The 14,119-nt window shown below is 44.9% G+C and overlaps 1 protein-coding gene across 4 annotated transcripts in view; it reads right to left on the bottom strand.

Moving 5' to 3' along the window:
- ino80 (INO80 complex ATPase subunit) overlaps positions 1-14,119 on the bottom strand; it is a 34,301-nt gene that overhangs the window by 14,630 nt on the left and 5,552 nt on the right. For all 4 annotated transcript variants that reach the window (XR_009120135.1, XM_058056123.1, XM_058056125.1 and 1 more), the window contains 13 exons: positions 13,871-13,966; positions 12,683-12,742; positions 12,455-12,597; positions 11,876-11,960; positions 11,679-11,796; positions 11,501-11,586; positions 10,379-10,546; positions 10,164-10,297; positions 10,028-10,095; positions 9,858-9,951; positions 8,890-9,100; positions 7,265-7,405; positions 6,730-6,955 (listed from right to left, as the gene is read on the bottom strand). Coding sequence is in view for 3 of the 4 variants with exons in the window: in XM_058056123.1 (XP_057912106.1) it covers positions 6,730-6,955; positions 7,265-7,405; positions 8,890-9,100; positions 9,858-9,951; positions 10,028-10,095; positions 10,164-10,297; positions 10,379-10,546; positions 11,501-11,586; positions 11,679-11,796; positions 11,876-11,960; positions 12,455-12,597; positions 12,683-12,742; positions 13,871-13,966 (1,630 nt within the window). In the remaining variant the exon portion in view is untranslated. The remainder of the gene's footprint in view (positions 1-6,729; positions 6,956-7,264; positions 7,406-8,889; positions 9,101-9,857; positions 9,952-10,027; positions 10,096-10,163; positions 10,298-10,378; positions 10,547-11,500; positions 11,587-11,678; positions 11,797-11,875; positions 11,961-12,454; positions 12,598-12,682; positions 12,743-13,870; positions 13,967-14,119) is intronic.

The raw sequence follows: 14,119 nt of genomic DNA, 5'->3' as shown, positions 1-14,119 counted from the left end.
CCACCCCCCAGCACTGCTGCTGCTGATGTGTCGGATGAGATGGTGTACGCCACAAAGTTTGGAGGTAAACAAAACTCATTTAACAGCTTCTTTTCATGTTTGTGTCTGGATCATGAGCCCCTTCTCTTTGGGCAACATTTAGTAAGAACAAGCAGATGACTTCCCAGCGCAGCGAAGTAGCACGTGACATGGAGGCAGAGGTGGGCGGGTTCAAAACGCTTAGCTCGTTAGACCACTGGACACCATCAAGTCATGCCAAGAAGATGAATCAATGTTGGGAGGGTTTTTTTTTTTTAGGGGTTCTGTGGCTCGTCTGGACCCACCATTGCACTTATGGTTCATATTATATAACACAGTAACCTCATGGCGGCGGGGAAATGCAAGACCGCTGGGCAAAAATACGTGAGTAAACTTGGGAGGGGAAAAACCCCAGAGGAACAGTTATGCCAGAGACGGTCATAAACCATGACACGATTAATGGGAAGAAACATTTGTTTGATCTTTGCATCAGATTTTCTTCATAAATTTCATATCGGACATCAGAGTGCATATTTGCTTGTTGGTTCGGAGACAAATGGACTGCCTACTAAATTGGGTAGGACTGCATATTTTGGTCCCGTGCAAGAACAAGTGCTGTATTCCTTACTGCCAATCCTCTGTAGAGAAGTACTATGAAAAATACATAACATTATCGAGACATGACAATACACATACAAGATTAGTGTGCCGGAATAGTGTGCCAGGAATTGTGCAAAAGCAAATGAACCAAACCATACCAAAATGACGGCATGGGGAGACCCCGCCCCGACAACACAAGCAAATCCCATTTGGTGTCACACCACTCCGCCGTTGCCATGGCAACACATATCAAGCTTCACCACCTGCCCCGCTTTCACAGCACCCCCCCCCCCCCCCCGAACCTCCCCACTCCAATCCAGCCTAACAGGGGTGTTGGCCCTCCCGCCTCCTCCTGTCCGTGCCTCCTGCTGGCAGATTAGGCAGCGCTCCCTCTCTCCCCGCCACATCCTCCAGCTCCTTCGCCATCCTCGCCACCCTCCCAGCCGCCACTCCCTCCCTCTGCTGTCTGTCCCCTGACGGTGTAATCCAATCCCTGTAGGGCCAGAGCCAGAGGCCTGACACGGTCCTGACCCAATTAGAGGCCTGCTGCCAGCTAATTAACCCCGGCCCAGCCCCGGTGCCTGGTGCCTGATACTCCCAAACTCACTACGTTGCTAATTTCATTAATATGACACGACGCTCTTCTCGTCCTGTTCTGCCCCCCCCACGGGCCAGGAATGGGGCCAAACTGGAAAAAAATGTAATGGGGGACGGCCTGATGAACGATGATGGATGGTGGGTTATGTGAGAAAGAGAGACAGATGGGGGGTCGATGGCGGGCCCTCACTGTATAATGATACATTACACTGTAATCAATAAGTCAATGGGCAACACTTGTTCGCCACTGCTGATGATGGAAATATCAGCTCACTGCTACTTGGCCGCTATTGACGGGGACCTCAACTTAAACTTAATTTCCTGGTGGAGGCAGATGCCAGACACTTTTGGATGCCGGAGCTCCCCCCACCTCAAATTTTTTTAAAAATCTCACCCCCCACATATAACCCCGACGCCGCTGCCTTCCCCACTAACTGCAAGGAAGACAAAGTGAGAGGACTTCCATGGTCTGTCATTAAGGTCAATCATAGTGGCTGTGGGAAGCACACTAGTCGACTGTGTGCATCATGTGGGTACTGTCGCCCCCTTCAGTCTGCATTGGGATGTGCACCTGATAGTACTTTCGTATTATTATTAGAGATGCACTATATTGTTTTCTTTTCAAACAAATACAGATAACTGTCAGCGGTCCCGATAACCTTTTTGACATTTTAAATTATTAAACTGTAATTTGTACACACCCGGAGGTAATAAGGATTGAAACTAATTTGCATTTGACCAATGTGTCCTTATCAAATGACATGATGTAGAACCAGAGCACAGAGCAGGAGGACCGACCTGCTGTGGCCCAGAAAGGTGCATCGTATTGGGGCAAAATGTCTTCCTCGGAAAGTGAACGTTTGTTTACAAGTGAGCTGAGAGGACGCTATGACAGGCCGTTAACATCACAGGCAGGAGGGGAAAAAAAGAAGCGCTTAATTTGCTTACCTGCACAGTAAAGGTAATCTCACCCCAGTGAAGGTTTTTATAATTATCATGTGAGCTATTTTAAATGTTATCTGATTTTTCGTACGCCACCATAATAATTTCTTATAATTTCTTACATGCTTACTTGCACATTTTGAATTCCACAGACGGGACGGCGGTGCCAGTTAAATGCGGCTTTAAAAAAAGTGATACCATGTTGTTATGAGCCCGACTCTATCAGAGCGCTTCCTGCCATTTTGCCCGGAGAGCTGAGTTCCTTTGAAGGAACAGGAAGGCCGAGCTGCATTTCCCCACAAGGAGTCAGACGGGACTCTCTCTCCCGTGGCCTCCTGATTGATGCCTGATCCTTTCAATGCTTGCATATTTCCTCTCATCGCAGTGCTTATGATAGCGGTACAAAAAAAAAAATTGCCTCTCTACTGTGAGAAGGCCATCATTTTGTGGGGGAGGAGGTTCTTCGAATTACCGTAACGCGAGCAGGAGCCGCCGAGACAGCGTGGACGGTTATTTCTGTGGCGCCGCCGGAATGTTCCGCAAGCAGATTTCCTTTCATACTGGTGATGTTTCTCATTTAAACACAAAGAGGCTCCGTGTCGAGTACAGCGGACCCTTGGAGAACGTCACTTGGTCCGACTCTTAACTCAAATGGATGCTGACCTAATCCATTTTTCTATAAGAAAACCAATGAATCCCTTCCAGAAAGCCAGAAATGTCAACACAAAGTTATAGTCATTATAGACATGCAGAAATCAATTGGAAATGCGTATGAATGATCATTTCTTTTCCCTTCATTGAAAACGTGATTCTTGACGTGGCTGTTCCCAAAGACACGATGTGGCGGCGCGATCAACACCTTCCTCTAAACATCACCTTCCTGTTTTGCCTTGAATGATTTGTGGAATTCAATTGACTCTCACGGCAAAACAGGAAGGTGGTGTTTTGAAGGGGAAGGTGTTGATCCCGCTGCCGTATGGTGTCTTTGGGAACAGTCACGTCGTCAATGAATTGTAAAAGTCGGAAAAACGGGTTTTGCGTTAACATCGTTGAGAGCCAAGTGCTTGAGTGATGATATGATATGAGTGATGTGATATGAGTGATGATATCTGACTTCCAGTTCCGGTTGCCATTTTATTAACAAGCTAAGGATGCTAGCAAGGGCGTTTTGTGATGGAAATACACAGGTGGACTCGTGCAGTGTATTCATAAATTTTCAACGTTAACCAAAAAAACACGCTAACCAAGATTCCACTTGGTCATGGGTACGTGACATCCCGTCAATCGTGTGGAATTAATAACGGATTAGTCCTGTCACGACGCATTTGAGGCCAAATGTAACGCAGTACTTGGTTGCAGCCAGCAGAGGCACTGTTGGGTGAATTTGGACCTACTAGAACAGGGGTCAGCAACCCGCGGCTCCAGAGCCGCATGTGGCTCTCCAGCCTCTTTGTTGCGGCTCCCTTTGCAATGCTTGAATATTTTTTAGCACCCGTGTGGTGAAAATGCACGTCTTTGTTATGAGTTTACAAAAATCCAACTTTGTGTGAGACCATGAATGCATCCTGACTGAGTTCTGACTGGTGACTGAATGAGCAGACAGGATGCTATCCAGTTCTCTCTGACAGGTTAACATGAAGGGAAATGAGTAATACTTTGAGTTATTTGAGTTATTAATTATTATTAATGAGTTATTTGACGATTCTAAAAAATAAATTAGAGCTCATTTAAAAACAAAAGTTTATCTCCAGTACTAGCAAGAGTACTCCAACTCGTCTTTTTTTTTCCCTCCAATGTTGTTTTAAACATACAACGTTTTGCGGCTCCAGGCTATTTTTCTTTAGTGGGCAAGTGGGTGAAATGGCTCTTTTCATAGTAAAGGTTGCCGACCCCTGTACTAGAAGAACACTGCAAAACACACCTGCATTGTTTTGTGACTCGGTTATATAAGCTTTGTTTGTCCAGTCATAGTTTTCATAAATACTTTTCATAAAATTAATTTTAAAATCTCATCTGGCCTCGTTCTCGTGGCCGCAAACTCACACATTGGCTCGTTTTGTGACACCCCTAGTCAGTACAGTGAAAGACCAAGAGACTAAATAACCTTGAAAGATGGCAGCTCCGACTGTTTTTTTCCTTTCCTCATTCCTAATCTGTCCCAATTAGATTCTGTCGTCGATATCAGCAGGCAGCCGCACTCACGCTACGGCGCTGAAAACAAACAGTCACTCGTTTGTGACAAAGGTGTGTACGCGGTAAGGCTGGGAAACTTGGGACCGGGCTACTGTACATATCTGAGCCTTGATGTGGCAACAATGTGTTCGGCGAAGGACGGGTGTCGCGGCGTTGGGTCACTTCCTTCCTGCTTAGGCTGAGAAAGGAGCGGTAGACCAGGACGCACCGAGAGGAGGTCCAAGCCCTATTACTCATTCAGCAGACCACAACGGACCACCAGTCGGGACTGGCTGAGACGGACGGGAGGCTTTAAGCGTGAGAGAGCCTAAAGAGACAACTCACGTCCCTGAACGCACGCACGCACGCACACACACACGGCATCTAATAGTGTTACCTAACGAAACACTTGAACAATGAGCAGCAGATAAACTTCCTCGCTTTGTCCGCCTCCTCGTGACTTCACAGGAGCACTCAGACGGGTTCTCACAGACACGCAAATACTTGTTTTGTTTTCTCACTTGGACGCATTCACGGGCAAGTGGAAACAACTCTAAGTGTTTGTGGGGGGCTGAGGGGGGTTATTGATGGTGTTATTATTTTCCGTGGGATAAAGCGACTGTGGAGTGAGTCGGCCAGTTGCAATAACGGCATTAAATGAAGGCGGCCAAACCTTCCGAGGGAGAATAAAAAGGCTTGTGCAGGTTAGCTGCTATTTCTCACTTTCAGCTGTAAAAGTATTGGAGACACAAGGAGACCCAATATCATGGCCTATGCCGATACAAGTACCTACACCAGGGCTGTCCAAACATACGGAAACATGGATGCAAGGACGACTTTCATATTTTGTATTTGAGGCTATTTAGAGAATATTTAAAAGAAAAACTGTATCTCAGCTTTTCATAAAGGTAAAAAATAGACTTATTATTTGCTAGCTCTTTCCCATTTTTGCTGTTTTTTTTTAATTCTAATAATTATTTTTAATTATTTAATATTTTAACTTTATGCTAGTATAATTACATATTTCATCCTCATAGTATCATGTGTTTATTCTTCTAAAATTGTCTTTTTCTCCAATTAGAATACATTTTTTCTCTTAAATAATTAGATTTTATTTTCATAAAATGTACAGCTTTTTTCCATTTTTGCTGTTGTGTTTTTTTTTTTATTGTCTCATTCACTATTTTAACTTTCTTCTTGTAACTTTTTGTCATCTCATTGACCCTAAGTCAATAATCATTTATGAAAATGTGATAATACAGGTCAAATCTCCTTGAACGCACCATAGTCGCAGTTGCTGTGAAACATGTCTACCGTATAACAATCCCGCCTCAAAACTAAAAAGCTAAGATGAAATAAACCTGGATGATGCTGCATACGCCATGTCGCCTGGCTCCTCCCCTGCTAAATCCTACCTACCTACCTTGACGTTCAAAAGATCTAATCTCGCCTCGGCTGCAAGGGCTGTGATTGGTCGGCTTGTAGTACTTGTTCACATGCCCAACTGCTTATTTTGACTCAACATTTACAATAAAAATGACAACACTCCCTTTCTCTCTTTAACTGCCATTGTTCACTCATGACGAGGGAAGCTTATGAGCTCATAGTTCAATGATAGCACACTTGAGTGCCAAAATGCTAGATGCTATTGTGTCAACACCTGCTGGTGCCGCGTGTCCTTAAATGCAACAATGCTTATGTCACCCATATGGTATCATCACTCCTGGCTGAGCAGGTACTATTAGCAAGTCCAGCACTGATGCTGTTATGTAAAGTGTAGTAGCACTAATTGCAAAAACGACCTAGAAGAAGTCATTGTGTCTATAAGAGCAAAGAAAAGTGCACACAAGAACATGCGTGATCACTTTCCCCTGCCAAAAGACTTTCCTGTTGTTTCGCGCAGCCAATGTCTGACAGAGACAGTTTTATCGTGACCGGCGAGGCCGAGCGGGTCAGCGAGAAGGGGAAGTGCTGTGTGTACGACTGCGGTGGCCTCTCTCCTCGTGCGCATCCATCAGCCGTGCATGTGAGAGGCCGGCAGCCAATCAGCCTATGCTGCGACCGCTCTCACCGCTTGGGCTCGGAGCACACGTACGCACACGTAATCTCTTGGGGGAAAAGCGATTGTGATGACGCGTACGTCGAGGGGGAGAGGACTGCTGATGCGACACTTTCGACCCTGAGCTGACCTCTTGTGGCATTTCCCACGGGCCGCGGAGCAGGTAGAGGTGTGCATGTAGGAAACGAAGCTGGAAATTCAACCCGTGTTGATCAGTGTGGGAGCACAACAGTAAAAAGCACATTCACCGGCCACTACATTAGGTACACAAACGGCTCTCAAGTGATGCAATACAGCTGCACGAAAATAACTCAAGAAGTTCCAGACATGATAAGCCTTACCTGGTATCCGTATGTAGGACCAGCCGTGTTGAGGGTAGAGGGCCATGACGCCGCCGGGGCACGGCGGGAAGAAAGCGCCGCTCCTCTGGCGCCAATCAGACGCGAGCTCCGGCGTGCCGTAGAGGAAGCACTCCTTGAAGACGGTGCCCCCGCCGATGCGCGTCACCCGCCACTCGTGCTCGGCGCTGCGGTCGGTGGAATAGCGCTCCATGGGAACTGCGGTCACCTAGGAAACCAAAATCACAAAGACTTTCTTTGTCACTTGAAGTGAAACAAGGATTTACTGACTCAGCAGGTTTTGTGTGTGTTATGTTTCGGAAATGAGAAGCTGAGCACCTACTAGCTAACCGTGTTTGTTTTAAAGGCAGCAGGAAGCCGCAGTAGTCATCCCCACTCCCTTAACACACACATGTCACAGATAACAGCTCCTCATTGTTCACTGGGCTTCCCACTTCCACGACCACCCAAAATGCCGGTCCGTGTTACACATAAAAACAAATAAAAACAGGCATTACACACACAAACGTACACACACCCTGGGCGTGGTGCTGAGCAGGAACTTGGGTGGAAGCGTGGGCTGGCATCTCCACAGCCTGGAGGTGGAGGAGCGCCTGCAGTGTATCGTCACATCCGAGTGTCCCACCAAGCCGGGCCTAAGGGCCGTGAAGACCAGATTCTGTTGCACATGGGAGAAAGTTTTCCTGAAGCCAAAACCTTGACTGGAAAGATAGCTAGAACGAGGCCTGTCACGATAACAGACTTTGCAGGAAGCTAATTGTTCTACAAATGAATGCAGATAAACGAGATAATTGTCAACATGATTTTGATAGCATTTATAGCACTGCAGCATGGCCAGTACGCCCGGGAATACTTCCATTGGCTGGCAGCCCGTTCAGGACAAACCGTTTGTGTTTGCTTGCTCGTTACTCCTCACCACACTCGCTTGCGCCTTGCTAGCGGCAACAAACACGCATGCACATGTCAATTAGTTGCAGACGGAACAATTGCAGAGTTCCTTTGTATTAATTGTGCAATTTCATCAATTGATTATCTAGCTAGAAGTGCAAGTTATTATGTAAAAGTGACTTTTTCATGATGTTCTAACAGGAATATGTGTCCCTTGACAAAACCATTTTTAATGGAAAATATTCCCGAGGCTTTGCTACACATCTTAAACATGTAGCCTGGAGCTCCGCTAACTACTATATTGGGATTTGCACATTTGATCAATTTGCTTGTCTTCAGCGAATAGGCTGGCTTTGCATGACTTTAGCGTAGTGTGACTTTAGTGTAGCATCACATGGCTATGCTAGTGTTGCTGCTTGTGCCCTCCTGCCCCATTCTAATGTTACTTTGCTGCAAGCGCTATAAGGCAGTGATTTTCAACCACTGTGCCGCGGCACACTAGTGTACCTTGAGAAACCGTCAGGTGTGCCGCGAGGAATTATCCAATATCACTTTTTATAATTAACATTTATTAATCATCATTTGCAAATATTATATCAATAGCCATTATGTCAATAGTATACATGGACCCAAATATTCCAATTGCATTTGGTTTATTTGCTCAAACGGAAAGAATTGAACAGGGATGGAATATTCCTTTAACCCAAGGGTCTCAAACTCGCATATGCGGCCCGCGAGACATTTTGTAACATTTTTGGTTAGTGGTGTGCCACAAGATTTTCCCAATGTAAAAAAACGTGTTGTGGCTCAAAAAAGGTTGAAAAACACTGCCATAAGGCATCGATGATGTTGGCCAAGTGTATACGGAAATGGTGGATAAAGTGCATCCGGAGTTCTTGCTTTGTCTCATTTTTCAACATGAGAAAAGTTCAGTGAGTGCATGCTCTGTGTTGTTGGCGCTCAACTGCCAACAAAAAAGTGTTTACGTTAGTGACGTGCCAAACGTGTTATGTAAATGCCTGACGGTCGCAGCTTAGCAGGAGATGGAACGAGGATGCGGGATAAATTTACAGCAGCGGCGTGATGACGGTCTTTCCTGCAGAGACATTGTGTGCTTCCAGATGCAAGTTTGACTGAGGATAATTATCTATAATGTGTGGACACAGAAATGATGGATACACAGTGCCATCTAATGGCAAAGGATAAAATGACACACTCTCATTTGTCAATAAAAGAAAAAAAGGTAGGAATTACCCGCAGCACGGGGCTGGTGTGTGTGTTGGGGAAGGCGGTGGGTCTGTTGACCCACAAGATGAGGTCTCTGCGAGACAGATGGCGACTCGAGGAACTCTGTGACCTCCCCCTGTTATCATCGCCTTCATTGTGGTCGTCTTCCTGGAGGTCAAAGAGCCGCTGAGAGTGTAGCCGGTACGCTGCCTTCAGAGACAGAAAAAGGGCTAACCACCTGTGGGAGGGGCCAGCAGCAGGAGGAAGGGAAAATATATTAAATACAAATATTAACTCATACACAACATACAATTTTAACCAGTTTCTGCAGCCTGTGGATAATTTTTTTTATTTAATTCTATTTTTAAGCATCCTTAAAATGCTTATTTTACTTTGTTATATTAACATAGATTGGATAAGATCAACCAGACCCACCTGACCAAGGTATATTGTTATGATTGACGCACCTGACCAATGTATATTGTTATGATTGACCCACCTGACCAATGTAGTATATTGTTATGACTGACCCACCTGACCAATGTATATTGTTATGAGTAACCCACCTGACCAAGGTATATTGTGATGATTGACCCACCTGACCAATGTATATTATTAAAGGTATATTATTATGATTGACCCACCTGACCAATGTATATTGTTATGATTGACCCACCTGACCAAGGTATATTGTTATGATTGACCCACCTGACCAATGTATATTATTATGATTGACCCACCGGACCAAGGTATTAAGATATGATTAAGATATGCCTTTATTCGTCCCTCAGTGGGGAAATTTGTATGTATGTATGTTGTATGTATGTTGTATGTATTATTATGATTGACCCACCTGACCAAGGTATATTGTTATGATTGACCCACCTGACCAATGTATATTATTAAAGGTATATTATTATGATTGACCCACCTGACCAAGGTATATTGTTATGATTGACCCACCTGACCAAGGTATATTGTTATGATTGACCCACCTGACCAAGTTGCCTTGCAGCATGAGGTTGGACATCTCGGCCGGTGACACGTCGATGAAGCGTAGGAAGGCAAAACAGCTCCCTTGGTCGTCACCTGAAATCAGTGCATGCATAGATGATGATGAAAACACGAAGGGGGGGAGAGGGGTGTGACTTTGATAGCAACCCACCTCTCCTGTGAAAGAGCGACTGCTGGATGTTATTTGGGGAGAAGGGAGACAGAAGCACTCGCAGTAACCTGATGCGGAGACGCTGGGTTAGCGGGTTCTGATCAAACACTACGCTACACTACGTCTATTAGCTTACTTGTCCTTGGCCTGGCTGTGAGCGTGGAGGAGGCCGTGGCGGTAGAGGAACTTGGACACGACGTAAGGCGCGAGGGACATGTGGAAAGGAGAGCGTGTGTCCTGCCGCTCAAACAGGTCGGGGTGATTGCACACCTGCATAAGGAAAATGTAAACCAATGTGAGAGGCAACCCCAGCTTCCCGGAGTATGGGTGAAAACCGAACCGAATCCGAACCTTCCTGAACTGCATGACCAGGTTCATGAGGGACGACGTAGTGCTGTGGGCCTGCTGGGCCGTGCCCATGGAGGACTGCAACAGGTCCTCGATGGAGATCTTGTTCCTAAGGGCCTGGTAGAGCAACCTCTGGCGAGACGTCAGCTGGCAGTAGGTCAGGATTTCGATCTGGACGAGGGCGGAGGACAAAGCGGATTGCAGATTTATTCCTACCACGATGATCAGCGTTTCCCTTCAAGTGTTTTTTTGTTGTTGTTTTTTTTTTTTTTACACATATCCCCTTGCAAAAAAATGTAAATAAATAAAAAAATAAAATAAAGTGTCTCATGCCTCACTAGGAGAACAGGTAAGATTGGAGTGTAGCTAACATTGCAAGGTTTATGCTGTAATGCATCTTTGTGTAAATATGTTACAATGTGGACACCTGTGGCCTATGTACTTAAAAAAAAAATTCTCCCTTTAAATTTGCTAGCTCATATTCAGGGCCGCTCGGTAGTTAAGATGGCAACAGTTTGACCCCGGAACAGACTATTTGTCTTTGCAGCACTGCAGTGGACTAATTGACTTTCATCAGGTTGGCTCCAAGAAAAGAAAAAAAAAAAGACAAATATGGGGGAGTGGTGAACTCTTGACTGTTTTGGGACTCCCACAGAGGGGGTGGGTGGGCATCCTGACACATAGCAGCCCCCCCCCGTCCAACGTGGACCCTCATTTCATCGTGTCAGCACAGGCTGGTTATTTCTACATGTTGGATTTATTTTGTCAACAAGCAGCCCGAGAGACTAATGGGGGAAAGGTGCGGGTTTACTAAGCATGATACTTTGTCTGCATCCATGTGGTACCCGTTGACAAGAAACTACGGTGGTACCTCTGTTAACATCCGCCCCAGTTAGCATCCAAACGTTTTGCTAAAATGTTGCCTTGGCTTGCATTCGCTCACTTGTTTAGCATCCAAAATACCAATTCATTGCATTACATTATTCCCTATGGGGAAACTTGCCTTGGTTAGAGCCTGTTTTGGTTTGAGTCTGACATTCTGGAAGGGCTTAATGATGTTAACCAAGGTGGCACTGTATTTCATTTGTGAGTTTTGGATTTTAGAGAAGGAAGTGTGCACTCTACCTTGTCTGAGAGCTCGTTCTCCACATCCTTCTTGATCCTGCGCAGCATGAAAGGCTTAAGGATCATGTGCAGTCGCGAAAGTTGGTCTGAAACATCCAAAGATTGTGAATCACAGGAATAAAAAAAGTTGTTGTAATGTGTTTGTGGGACAAATAAACAATGGTCAGGGAGTACTCACTTTCATCAATGGCCGATTTGTTCTCCGCATGGCTCTCGATGTCCTTGGAGAACCACTCGTTGAACTCCTCGTGGGAATCGAACAACGTTGGCATGATGAAGTGGAGCAGGGCCCACAGCTGAGAGGGACAGTGGCGAAGGTTTTATTTTTTTTTAACAAAAGCGGCTGTGAGATGCGAGTTACACATGAACACTCACCTCCGCCATGGTATTCTGGATGGGCGTTCCTGTGAGGAGCAGCCTGTTTCGACATTGGAACTGCAGGAGGATCTTCCACCGCACGCTGAAAACCAGAACAGTGGCCAGGAATCACACGTGAGAATTATTATTATTACTATTATCATTACACACGATGACCGGGAATGTGGATGCTTCAACCACTAAAAATGTGATCAATATTTCAACTCCTAGTTCTTAATATCAACATTTAAGCCTGCTTCTTGTTGTATTATAGCTTTGATGTATTGTTGCCATTTTTTGGGTTCAGTTTTTAGTTGCTGCAGGCCAATAACATGTCCACCGGACACCATTTAGAGAGTTGGACTAATAAAACATTCCTGTTTATTAGGGATGTCCCAATCTGATATTGGTATCGGGTCAAACAGCGGGTTTCTCCTGACACCCCTGTTACTATATTCTACCTTTTACACTCTTTTAACAGACCAGCTATGCAGCTACAATAATATTATTATTTTACTAATAAGCCACACTTAAGTCAATGAATTTCTGTGAACACTGTGTGAAGCCTCAGACCTAAACTAGACCCACTTGGTTTACCTGGTACTGCTTTTCAGTGCCTGTGCCTCGTCCAGGACCATGTACTGCCACTTGACTCTCTGGAAGTACTTGACGTCCTGGACCACCAGTTGGTAGCTTGTGATCACTACATGGAAGGGGGCGTTCTGCGTGTAGAGCGTTTTCTGAAAGCAAACATCATCAGAGGTGAAATGATGCCCTGAGGAGCAAAGAGTGAAGGTCAAACTATTATCATCTTCTCCTGCTCACCTGGCTCCAGAACTTCCGAATGACTTTGCGGTCATGAGGGTTTCCCCAGTATGGCAGCACCTGAGGGACAAATGCACAGGCGAGGTATTTCATACATTTGTCTTGGTATGAGAATCAAACGTGAAGAGTCTTGGATCCCGATAACTATCATAAAAACAACGCCTTATGAAAACAGAGCTGCAACGATGTTCCCAGAGGAAACATGGAGGCATTACGTTTGATTCACTGCGTCGCTGACGAATGCGAATGTGAAAAGAATTCATGCGTGGTTCCATCCGTCGACATGCAGCGCCATTCAATTGTTTTCTGTGAGTCTTGAGGAAGCTTATCTTCCAAAGTGTAATACGGTCTTTTCACACCTCATTAGCAAAATAGACGGGCCTTGATTTATTGTTCAGACGTGTTGGGAAAATGCTATACTCTGTGTGTGTGTGTGTGTGTGTGTGAGCACTGCCTGTAACTTGATTGTTTTGGGATGCAATTACAGTTGTGTAGTGATATTTCCACACGGTCGGGACAATACTGCCCCCTAGTGGGCAGTCGGTATGAGAGTCTGAGCGCATGAAAACCTTGAGCAAAAATATCACTGTTTGCTAGTTTCATGGCATTCTAAAAACAAACCGTCGTTTTTAAACCATATAATGTAACACAATGAAAGTGGAACATAAGTATATAAAATAGTGTGTTAATTTTGATTTAATTAGTTACATAAACATTTGCATCATAATTAACAAATCCGCACAATGTCAAAGCTCTGCATCCCCACAGTGTCCTGTCACTGCAACGCTGCATGGCTCATGATATAAAAAAGGTTAAAGTGTGATTCAAATATTCTGATACCGTTCAAGTGTCAGACATTCTTGGTTTAAAAATGCATTTTTTTGAATGGTTATTATTTATTATTATTTATTATACTGGTTATTATTTGATAGTGGCAGGCCAACTCTTGTTTCCAGGTCATGTGACCCCTTCTCAATCCCATGACTCTCCGTGTTAGTAACAGTTTCAACAGTGAGGAACAACACAGGACGTGAAAAAGTATTTCCACGTACCGGCCGCGCTGGACCTCCACTTTCTCTCACGTCGCACAAACAAAAATGTGACTTTTAGATACCGTGGTATACGACGAAAGCGGTAAAACGCCCATGCCTCATATATACGGTTTTGCTATTTCCCATCTTTGCCCACCTTGAATTTGGGCACAAAGCGCGTGAACTCCTGATGCCAGTTGTTGAGCGTGGACGCCGGAGAGATGATGAGAAAGGGACCCCAGATGTTGTCTCTCTGTGGTTAAAAAGGACAAAAAGAAAGAAAAAGAAAGCGTGTGAATATCATATATATTTCATTAGAAATAATGGCAGCCACTCTAAAATAGAGACGACAGTAAAACCTCTGTTTTCATATTGCCTCGCTTTTTATACACCGTCTCATTAGGCT

The sequence above is a fragment of the Doryrhamphus excisus genome, chromosome 19 (genome assembly GCF_030265055.1).
Source record: "Doryrhamphus excisus isolate RoL2022-K1 chromosome 19, RoL_Dexc_1.0, whole genome shotgun sequence".
In the NCBI taxonomy this organism is placed as follows: Eukaryota; Metazoa; Chordata; class Actinopteri; order Syngnathiformes; family Syngnathidae; genus Doryrhamphus; species Doryrhamphus excisus.
The sequence above is the reverse complement of the archived record's forward strand: the minus strand, read 5'-3'. Positions and strand labels throughout refer to the sequence as shown.